The sequence below is a fragment of the Microtus pennsylvanicus genome, chromosome 10, assembly GCF_037038515.1.
Source record: "Microtus pennsylvanicus isolate mMicPen1 chromosome 10, mMicPen1.hap1, whole genome shotgun sequence".
NCBI lineage: Eukaryota > Metazoa > Chordata > Mammalia > Rodentia > Cricetidae > Microtus > Microtus pennsylvanicus.
Window position 1 is genome coordinate 92329413 of NC_134588.1, and position 11244 is coordinate 92340656.

General features: G+C 51.8%; 1 protein-coding gene across 1 annotated transcript; it reads left to right on the forward strand.

The window, feature by feature from the left end:
• The first annotated feature begins 1206 nt into the window (after positions 1-1206).
• Positions 1207-8532, forward strand: Vsig8 (V-set and immunoglobulin domain containing 8). The gene is made up of 7 exons (XM_075987554.1): positions 1207-1255; positions 4805-4980; positions 5439-5640; positions 5757-5978; positions 6637-6756; positions 7011-7209; positions 8113-8532. Exons 1-7 carry the CDS (start codon positions 1207-1209, stop codon positions 8396-8398), a joined length of 1254 nt encoding a protein of 417 aa, XP_075843669.1. The 3' UTR covers positions 8399-8532.
• Positions 8533-11244: the final 2712 nt, after the last annotated feature.

Below are 11244 nucleotides of genomic sequence, written 5' to 3' on the forward strand. Positions count from 1 at the left end.
CCTGATGACTGTAGTTGCCCACTGGTCAGGCCTGGCTTTGAGGGTTTTTGTTCTTAGGGGATTATGACCTCTGCTAACATGGACCTTCATTAAACCACCAGGGCCTGGCTGAGAGTCCAAGAAATCCCTGAAGAAAGCACACCGCGGGGCTCAGCTCTTTTCCCTTCGTATCTGTGAGAGAAACACACACTCACATGACCTCTTGTTCTGCTCATCTCAAACACCCTCTCTCCCTTGACAGTCCCTCACTCCCCCCAAATGCCCTGACCCCTTCTTCCCTCTTCTTCAAGCCTTGGTAAACTGATTTAGATTTGTGTGGAGTTAGGGATCTAGACCCATCATAGCAACTTGGGCTCGCTGGGGTCCTGGAACTTGGGGGATGACCTTTGTGTCACCAAAGATGAAGAAGTAGTTGCAAGGGAAGATCCTGTTCTTATACACACCCTTTCTTTCCCTCCTTAGCCCAAAGGACAGAGAAAAGCTACATTCCAGTATTCCCTGTCACCTGAGCCAGGGACAGGGTTAGGTCCCATCATGGGAGAAGCATCCCTTCTCTGGTACACTATCTTTTAGACCTGACCTGGCATGGTCTCCCTGGAAAGCAAGGGATGCTTGAAGGGGTTTGGACCTGGAAATCTGGGTCTGCAATGGGGGTGCGAGCCAGGCTGCTCTGGGGTGTCTTTGGTCAGTAGTAACTCTTCAAATCCTGCCCATCCTTTCCTCCCCAAATCTTGCCTTTCCTTCCTCTTCCCCACTTCCCCCCAGGGAAGCAGGCAACAAATGAGTGGTGAGGGGAGCTCCGTGGACGCTGTAAAATGGGGCAACTGTTGTCACCCTGAGGACCTGGCCAGGAGGAAGTGGAGGTTTAACAGGTGCCTAATTACAAGTCCCGCTGGTCGCCGTGCGCTACTCTTGGGACAGGGAAGAGCTTGGGTGAGGGCTGTGTAATGCCTGGGTAGGCCATCCTGTCACCCTGCTAATTAGGGCTACTTGGGCTCCTCCCCTAGGCGGGGACCAGGCCCCCTCCCTCCTATAGAAATAACTCCGGCTGCACCTTAGCCTGGCACTCATTGCACCTTCCTGCCACCCCGGGCAGTGTCTGGGCCCTCCGCTCCCCCTCCCTCCACCTGCCCCATCCACCCACCACCAACCACCACCAGCCCACTGGAACCCAGCTCAGGCGGAGGAAAGATCAAGCCTAGAGACATGGGAGTTCGAGGAGCATTCCATCTACTACTCGTGTGCCTGAGCCCAGGTATGGGACTGGGCAGGGGCAGAGATGCATTATGCTAGGAGGTCAGGGATGAACGAGAGCTCACAGAAGAGCCTCAAAGATGGCCAACGACGCACTGGTAGAAACTGTCTACCTTCACTTTGCTGACACTGATCTGGATCCTGCCTAGGGAGCTTCTCCTCAGGACAGCCTGTGCCTGAAGGCTTGGGACAGTGTCTGTGTGCAGAGGCCTTGGAATAGATCTTCATGGCGTTGTTGACAGCTTACGTAGCTCATATACGTGTGCAGGTGCCCTCTCTGATGTTTCCACGCTGGGAGATGGAGATAGGGCTTGCTTGGAGATACGGAGTTAGTTGTGGGAATTGCAGGCGGGGGATGAATCAGGTGAGCAGCAGCTCTGGGTGGGGGTTGGGGAGGAGCCTGGCAATGATCCCTTTCGTTCAGACTCTTCCCAGGGGAAGGGCCAGCTCACCCAAGCCAGAGCACTGGGCAGGAGAGCTGTTTGCCTTGAAAGCGCTTCTACGCTGGGCTGTTTATCATAGCCAGTAAGAACCCAGGCCGAGGGCTGCTGTTCTTTGCCTTATGTGCCGTGAGAGACCACAGGTGATGCCTCTCCTGGGATGAGGCTGAGAGAATGTGGACAGGATGGATGGTAAACGAGCCCTCTTCACCTCTCTGGGGCACCTCTCTGGAAGGCAGGGCTCAGGTTTGGATACAGTGGCTGCCTGCCCGGGACTGGGCAAGTCTCAGCAAGGGACATCCTATCAAGTATTGAAAATAGCTGAAAATAGCATGAGCCCCTTGTGGGGTCCAGATGTACGATGAAGGGTATGAGGAAGGAGACGGAGAAGGGAGACTGTTTTGTTCTGTTTTTGTGTATGGGAATACGCGTGCCTGTGTGTGTGTGTGTGTGTGTGTGTGTGTGTGTGTGTGTGTGTGTGTGTGTGTGATGGCTGCATTTCTGGCTAAATGCCTGCTGCACCCTTTCTCTGCTGAGGGCTTCTCAGGGAGTGCCTACTCAGGAAGCCCTGGCTGTGCCAGGAGAGCTGGAGGCATCTCCGTGTGTGCTCTCTGCGTGAGGGTATGTGGGCTAGATGCTTGCTGTGTGGAGGTGCGTGCCGATACTTTCTGAACTGCCTTTTTAAATTCTCACTTCCCTTTCCAGGCTGAAATCAGCTTGAAAATTTAGGATAGTTTTCTTAGCTTAGAACAGACACTTGCTGAGGTGACATTCCCCCACAGAAGGTGGCCAGCCCTGGTGATTTTATAAGGGACAATCACCAGTTTCTTCGGACAGCCTCTTGACTTTCCAGTGTCCCTCTCTCCCCAAGTCGTGTCTAGGACTCTTTCTACACCGACTTGCATAGGCTCTTCTCTCCATGCACGCTGCCTTCTTCTCTTACATTCCCTGGAAATTCATACCCAGTGTCTCAACAATATAAACCCGGGTGATATGCCAGGAACAACTTCCCAAGGGGTGGGAGGAGGTACAAAAAGGCTGGAACCCTTGGGAGGAGGCTGAGAAAGCATCTAAGGAGGTTTAGGAGCTAGGGCGAGGCTCCACGGCCTAGGACAATTGGAGCAAGACAATCTAGCGTGGGGTGGCGGCATTCTTTTCCAGCTTGTCCCTTCTCCCCAAACCCCTTTCTCTAAATACTTACCCTCAGTCTGGCTGACCTCCGTGGTGTAGGTAAAGGGAATCCTCCCTGTCGTCATCTGTTTCCAGTGGCTCATCCCCGGGGTGGAGCTGAATTCTGGCTCATCCCTGGCTTGCCTCTTGCCGCCTCAGGATCTGGCAGATGGCATCAGGATCCTTATCTTAGGAATGAGCTGGTATTCTCTTGGCCTAAGGCTGGAGGAGGCATCTCCAGGTCCCGTTAGAGTCCCACAAGCCAGACTGCCTGTTGGAGAATAACTCAGAGTCTATTGGATTAGGATCGTGTTTGTGGGCTAGCCATGGTTTAGGAGGGGCAGGCCTGGTGATGCTTGAGATGTTGGGGGGAAATGTAAGGCCCTCGCTGGCTTTTCCAGAGACAGGTTACACATAGAACTCAGGGCTTCTGCAGATATGTCTGGTCTTGAATGGACGCACAGGAAGCCACAAGAGCGTGCAGTGGGTGTGTCTTAGATTAGTGTGTACTCTGTCTGTAGATGTGTGTTCGTGTATAGATCTAATAGCTTGTGTGTAATAACGTAGGGACTGCATGGTAATATATTCACATCTGAGGGCTTGAAAGAACATATCCGTGTCTATTTGTAAACAAATAGACCAGTACAGTGTATACCTGTGTGTGTGTGGGGGGGGGTAGGGAAGTGGGGAGAGGCTTCCTGAGTTTTGGGGATGGAACCCAAAGAGCATACTTACTCAGAACTTGGCCATCAATGGAAAAGCTTGGTGAGGGGCTTGTAGAGGGAGTGCTGCAGACTGGGGAGGCAGGGAGCTGAGTGTCTAGGGTGGGGCCCTGGGTTCACTCCCCCCCTTATTCTTCTCTAGGTCTAACCGGTTGGGGCTAGAGCTTGCCTGAGGCTTCAGGGTAGGGAGGTGGGGCCGGGGGAGGAGCTCACTTCTAAGCTTCCTGATCCTGCTCCAAACCCTGGGCTTCTACTCTGACTCAGTGGCAGGAGGGGCCCCAAAGGGAGCAAGCAAGTGGAAGCAGCTATGCTGGAGCCACACAAACACACAAGGAGGACACACAGTCTACAATGGTACACTCTGCCATACAAGGCTTATTCTACATATACAAGCTGCCACAGACAAAGACATGCGCATGAACACGGCCAGGCTCTAGGTTACAGCTGCCCAAGGCATATGCTGTCACTTAGAACACTTCTATAGCCAGCACACATTATCATGCATCACACACAAACAGACACACACAGAGCACATAAAACATACCAACACACACAGATAGACCTAGTCTTATGATTTTCAGGATGGAAAAAGATGCCAGGAGTCTTTGTATCCACTTTCCACTTTCTGGCTTCACTCAAACCCAGCCCATACATGTGGCTTTTAAACAGCCCGATTCTTCTAATAGAACATTTAACAGCTTTGGGTGTTTCATGCATGCACACACACAATTGCCTACACTATCATGTAAATATGTGGGTAGATCTACTACAAGGTTGTGTGCATGAATATCTTTGTAGCTACAAAGACTAATAAACATATATATAATGCATATTTGTGCATATATTCATATTTTCAAATGCATCATTGTATATACACATAAATATAACACAAGAGCTATGTATGTAAACGGTATTCAAATGCACATCTACACAAGTCTAGAATATATATACAAGTTCACAAGAATACACAGAGACTGACTGACATATGAATGAACTAACAATATTAAGTATTGCTAATGCCAGTACACACACATATACACACAGACACACAGAGATACAACAGTCAGGGACACACACACACACACACACACACACACACACACACACACTCCTTTGGAAGCCCCACTGAGTTCTGGCTGACAGGTACAAAGTGGCAGAGACCGGCTACTCAAGAATTGTTTCTGTTCTCATCTCCCCACCCACTTCACCCTTCACCAGCACTGTTGTCTGCTGTAAGGATCAACGGGGATGGCCAGGAGGTCATGTATCTGGCAGAAGGTGACAATGTGAGGCTAGGCTGCCCCTACATCCTGGATCCTGAGGACTATGGTCCCAATGGTCTGGACATTGAGTGGATGCAAGTCAACTCAGAACCCTCACATAGGGAGAATGTGGTAAGTGCTTGGCACAGGATTCTCTGTCCTCTGTCTACTCTGTGATGTCAAAACCTGGTGGGAAGCCAACATCCTGAGGGAGAAGGAAGAAGGCAAGTGAGGAAACCAAGACCTCGAACTTCCTCCAAGATCTTTTAGGGAATGAGGCAACAGGGATTAGAGCTTTCCAACCGGGAATCCAGCCAGCCAGATTCCACATCCCTCTACCCTATATTAAGAAGAAGATTAAGTATGGCCCCCGACTTTAGAAGTTCTTGATCTGACCTTATATTTCTCTAGAATATCTAATATCATTAGCTCTCACTCATTCTGTAAGAGATCAGTGTGCCTGACACTATCCTTCCCATTTCTTCAGTGAGAAAATTGAGTCTTAGAGAAGGTCAGTGAACTGCCCAATCAACTTGCATGACCCTCCTTGGCTCAGTTTATCTCAACAGCTCTCTTTCTCTTCTTAACAGTTTCTTACTTATCAAGACAAGAGGATAGGCCATGGCAACCTCCCTCATCTGCAGCAGAGGGTCCGCTTTGCAGCCTCAGATCCCAGCCAGTATGATGCCTCCATCAACCTCATGAACCTGCAGGTATCTGACACAGCAACATACGAGTGTCGGGTAAAGAAGACCACCATGGCCACCAGGAAGGTCATTGTCACTGTCCAAGGTATGACCAGATTATTCTGGGCTCCCCTTTCCCAGGCTTCAGAATGGATTGGCTAATGTGAACCTGGCTCTGTCTTTTGGCTGGGTCTGGGTTTATAATTGCCTGCCTTGTTACAGCACGTCCTGCGGTACCCATGTGCTGGACCGAAGGCCACATGTCCAAGGGCAACGATGTGGTACTGAAGTGCTTTGCCAATGGAGGCTCTCAGCCCCTGTCCTACAAGTGGGCCAAGATCAGTGGGCACAGTTACCCCTACCGAGCTGGATCCTACCACTCCCAGCACAGCTTCCACTCTGAACTCTCTTATCAAGAATCTTTCCACAGCTCCATCAATCAAGGTGAGGGGGTCTAGCCAAGGGAGGGTGAAGATAAGCAGAGGGCTGGGAAAGGGGGCCTGCTGGGACTTCCATGATTTGTCAGTGGTACCAAGTCTAGGACAGGCTGCTCATCTGGGCATATCCCAGCAGCTGATATTGAGGGAAGGAGAGAAGGCATAAATGGGATGTCAGTCAAAGGCAGCACGGCTAATGTGGAGAGAACATGGTCCAAGGAGGAGCTGGCTAGGATCCTGGCTAGGATGCTGATTGGTGGTAAATCTCAGGCAAGTGGCCACCACCTCTGTAACAGATGAAAAAAGGAATACTTCCTAGTAACTACCATTCACCGGGATGTGAGCCTCCTAGCACTTAGAGAAGCTGGATAATAGACAGGACCCGTGCTCAGACTCAGGATGTATTTCCCTGAGGTCACAGAGAAATAATGGGGACTCTGTCTTCTTTCTGAGAGAGGGGTCCTTCTTTCCCGTCTTTCTGTCTCAGCAAGGGTAGTATTTAGAGTAGAGTGGACTTGTGAATGCTTGCATACACCTTTCTGGTTTTTGTTTGTTTGTTTTGAGTGGTATTTCATCCCGCATCCCACAGGGGCTGGGCAAGGTAGGAGCTCTCAGAGATCAGGCTTCTCTGTCTCACTACCCCTCTGATGCTCTTCCAATTTCAGGCATGGGCAATGGCGACCTGGTGTTGAAAAACGTCAATGCAGATGATGATGGGCTGTATCAGTGCACAGTGGCCAACCATGTGGGCTATAGCGTCTGCGTGGTGGAAGTGAAAGTCTCAGGTAGGTACCTCAGCCCTGAGAGTCCCCTGGCTGGGAGGGTTGGATGGCAGGTACCTGGGGTTGTAGCCTCTGCCCTGCTGTCAGGCTAGGCTTTTGTCTAGAGCAGTTGGAAGCCATCTGCAGATTCACTTACCCTGCACCTTCCCACATCTTCCTCATCGGGCTTCCCGGGGCCCTGGGTTCTTTCCCACAGACAATTGCCCTGGCATGTGCCAGGCTGTGAGAAACCTGATTGCTTCCACTTCTCTCCACAGACTCCCAGCGTGTAGGCATGATCGTTGGCTCAGTGCTAGGCTCTTTGCTCATGTTGGCCTGCCTGGCACTAGGCATCTGGGGGATCATCGCCTGCTGCTGCGGAGGCGCCGGGGGTGGTGCCCGCGGTGCCTTCGGCTACGGGGTCGGCGGCGGGGTCGGCGGAGGGGCCTGCGGCGGCGACTTGGCTAGTGAGATCAGGTAAAACCTGATGCATGCTGCATGCTGCTGCACGGCGGGGGACCGGCGCCCTGTCCTCTTCACCCCTGTCTGCCATCGGCCGGCTGGGAATCCTACCCCAAACCTGCCCGCCATCGCCATGGAGTGCTGGGACTACAGCATGTCGACCTGCCCACTCGCCGCATGGCTTTTCTGTCTTTCCCCTTCCTGCTTCCAGTCTTCACCTCTGCTCCCTGCCTTCCCTTTTCTTTCTGTCGTCTATGCATCCCTCGGTCTGTCTGGCCTAGACTGTAAGCTCCTGGAGGGCAGGGACCATGTCTTTTCACCTTTCCCTTGTATCGCGCCGGCAAAACCCTCAAATGCCTATTTAAGAGGAGTTAACATCAGTAGTGCTAATAACTTACATTAGAAGCAAAGTAGAAATAAAAATAGAACAAGAATAGCAGTGCTAATGATTGCAATGCCTTGGGGACGGAGGGAAAGAAAAGGGAGGGACAGGAGGCGATGAGAGCTTGCCAGAGAGCAAGGTGAGGGTTAGTCAAGGAAAGGAGAGACACAACTCCCGGATCATTAAGCCTCCCTTCCAGACAAACACTAGAAAGGGACCCTGGGCTGCTGGGACACAAGTGGGGTCTAAAGGATGGGGAGAGTGGCATGGGGACGCTGCAGGGTCGCCCGTCTAGGAATGTACAGAGAAGGGGAGAGTACGGTGAGGCAGAGAGAGAGAGAGAGAGAGAGAGAGAGAGAGAGAGAGAGAGAGAGAGAGAGAGAGAGAGAGAGAGAGAGAGAGAGAGAGAGAGATGAGGGGCAGGTGGAGGGGGGCGCGGGAGATGAGAGGTTGCCAAGAGCCCCCAGCTCTGCCCAGGCCGTGCCAACGCCGCGCCGTGGAGGAGCCAGCTCACGCGCCCGCCTGTTGTTTTCCAGAGTGGACGCCGAGGCGCCCGGGTGCAAGGCCAGCGGGCGCGGCAGCCGCGTCACCCACCTCCTGGGGTACCCGACGCAGAACGTCAGCCGCTCCCTGCGCCGCAAGTACGCGCCTCCGCCCTGCGGCGGCCCCGACGACGTGGCCCTAGTGCCCCGCACAGCCTCCGCAGCCTGCGAAGCGGGCCCCTCCCCCGTCTACATCAAGGTCAAGAGCGCGGAGTCGGCCGATTGCGCCGACTGTGTCCAGGTCGAGCAGCGGTCGTGCAAGGACGGCCTCTTAGTGTGAGCGCGCAACACCGGGCTGCGCCCCGGCTGGGAGGCGGTTCGGGGCTCTCCGCCTGCAGCTGGGGACAGGCTCGGGCGGGCGCAGACCTGGCTCTCACCGGCCGCCTGGCGGCAGAGAGTTCAGGGGAATTTCCTTCAGAGACGCCTAGGGAGACAGAGCCTCCTGTGGCTCTGAAGTAGGAGGGGGCAGGGGGACGGAGGAAGACAGTTCAGAACCCTTTCTCACCCTGGGCTCCAGGGAGAGGAAGGGAGGGAAGCAGTCGGTATCCCAGAACCGCAGAGGTACAACAAGCCAGGTGTCCCCAGCCAAGGCAGAGGGCCCCCAGCCCTGGGAAGGTGGGGGTCAGGACTGAATTGTTCTGTGTGTGAGTTCTGAGCTCCGAGGCAACAGTGTTAGCACAATAAAAAAGCTTAAAGACTACACCGAGGTGGCTGTCCCGCGTTCCACGGAGGGCCGGGCGTGGGGTGGGGAACCCTGACAAGTTGTTCCTTACTGCCTTGCCTCCTGTCTGAATCCTCCGCTTCCCCTTCCTATAGCGGAAGCCACAGCTGGAAGGGAACATCAAGTCCTATTCCTTCACAGTACACATGGGAAACTGAGGTCCTTCAGAACGGATTTTAAAATTCTGAACCTTGTTTCCCCCTTTATTCTAGAAGAGGGAACGAGCAGGGGTGGATGGGTGTTAGAGGTGACCTCTACACGTTCTCAGCATCCTCTTTTCTCCATTCAGCTACCTAATCTGAACTTCTTTATCTTTCCCAGGTGTAAGCCTTCCTTTCCAGCAGCCAGGAAGGGATCAAAACTCATTCAGACTCTGGAATAGGAAGATCTGAGGATACCTAGCTCAGCCCTGTCTTTGATGGGCAGGTTAAGTTTATTAGACACCCGAGAAGTGCCAGGTGTTTTCAAGTGTTTTACTTACCACTTAACTTTGGTTCTGTGAGGCCGTGCATCATTCCCATTATACACAAAAGAAACTGAGGTTCAGGGGATTAAGCATTTCAACCCAGGCAAGCAACTATTCGGGATTTGATCTAGGAATATTTGACTCCAGGATACCAATCTGTTCTCTGCTAACTGAATTCCTTCTATCACATTCCTGGTGAAGGCTATCCCAACCCCTTTCTTACCTACCTTCAATGGCGTCTCACAGCCTCCCTAAGTATGAGCCTTTGATTGTGAAGATCTGTTAGGAAACTTCTATTGACTGTGTGTACCTTTTATTCTTTGGTCCAAGAGCATCTTATGTTGACTCTGCTGCCTCTGTGGACCACACGGTTGTATTCCACACAGGATACCTATCTGGTGTTCGTGGGTTAAGGATCTAGTTTTGCTTGCTTTTCCCCCAGCTACCTGCTAGTTAAGAGCCTAGATTCTTCTGTTTCTCCTCTCCTCAAAAGAAACTTTTCATTTCTAATTGTCCTTCTCCAGTCCTAGGGCAAAAGGTAGATATGCATAAGGCTTAGAGTTTCCAGCTTGGGGTCTGTCAAAGGGAGCTGTCCATTCTGTCCTGAAGGTATTGGCAAGACAGATGAGAGAGAATGAATGTCAGGGCAAGGGGAATCAAGGACGGCTTACCTAGGGGCTGGAGGGCTGGGCACTGGGGGTGCAGATGAAGGGGAAGAGAGTTAAGTAGGGAGGGAGTGGAGAGCTCCAGAAGCCAGCAATCACTTGGTCATGTTTATGAGTGCCTTCCAGATGATTTATTCATAGATAGAGTTAGCTTCTCAGTAGGGCGCCGTGCCAGGCACACTTTGGCCCTAAGGCGGGTGACTGATGAGGCTGACATGAGGAAAAGGTGTTCCCACTCTGAGGAACTGCCAGCCCAGCCTGCTGCAAGATGCTGAGGGGCTGAGGCAGCCATGTGGCTTTACTGGTTGTGCTGAGGGACATTCTTATCCCTGTTCTGGGAGACGAGGAGCCATGCTCAGACTCAGCGTTCATTTGAGCAGTGGCGATTGTGTGGCTCTGGCAAGAATAGAGCACTTCTGTTAGGGGTGAGTCAGCTGGGACGTGAGGGAGGTTTCCAAGTGGACAGTGAAGGAAGCTTACTTTTCCAACAATTGATTTTACTACAAGAACATCTGGGGTCTTTCTTCCTCCTTTCTTCTGCTTGTAAGCTGTCTGGTGGAGGAAGAGGGCACATGTGGTGGTGATACACATTGAACAATGGATTTGGGGGTGACCTGGGCTGGAGCAAGGGTCACGGAAGCTTTGATCTGTAGCTGGGTTACCAAATTTAGGTGGGCCACATCACCGTTCTTGCTAGTAAGCTTTTATTCATTGTGACAAATTCCTGAGATAATGAATTTTGAAAGAGGAAAAGCTGACTTTGACTCACAGTTTTGAAGATTTCTGTTCATGGTTGCTTGGCTTCCTCGCCTTTAGGCCTTTGATGAGACAGCACATAGTTGTGAAAGCACACTAGAGGGAGAGGTTCATTTCTTCGAGCTGGAAAGCAAAGAGAAAAAGCATGCGGAGGGATTGGGCATGCCCCGAATGTCTTAACTTCCGTCTACTAATTTCACCTTCCCCCAGTTCTGGCAAAGACTAAAATCAAGTCACTCATCCAAACTCCAGTGTCAGACAAACAGAAGGCTAGGCCTAGATGCTACTTCCAAGAGAAATCTTAAAGACGGCACTGATTCGCTGCTGTTTCTACAGAGACTCAAATAGCGCAAAGTCACCCATTTCCACTCCTCTTTCCATTCTGTCTTTTCCACCTCTTCCCAACTTTGCCAGGACCGAATTCTAGTTCTTTGGGCCACTGAAGAATTATGAAGATAATTGACATCTCCTTGATATTCTCTTGATAGCCATTAGAAACTCAATTCGGCATCCACAAG

Coding starts and splice junctions, on each gene's coding strand:
- Vsig8 (XM_075987554.1), top strand. CDS start 1,207: ATGGGAGTTCGAGGAGCATTCCATCTACTACTCGTGTGCCTGAGCCCA. Junction 1,256..4,804: donor ACTCGTGTGCCTGAGCCCAG/GTATGGGACTGG, acceptor ACCCTTCACCAG/CACTGTTGTCTGCTGTAAGG. Junction 5,979..6,636: donor CCACAGCTCCATCAATCAAG/GTGAGGGGGTCT, acceptor TTCCAATTTCAG/GCATGGGCAATGGCGACCTG.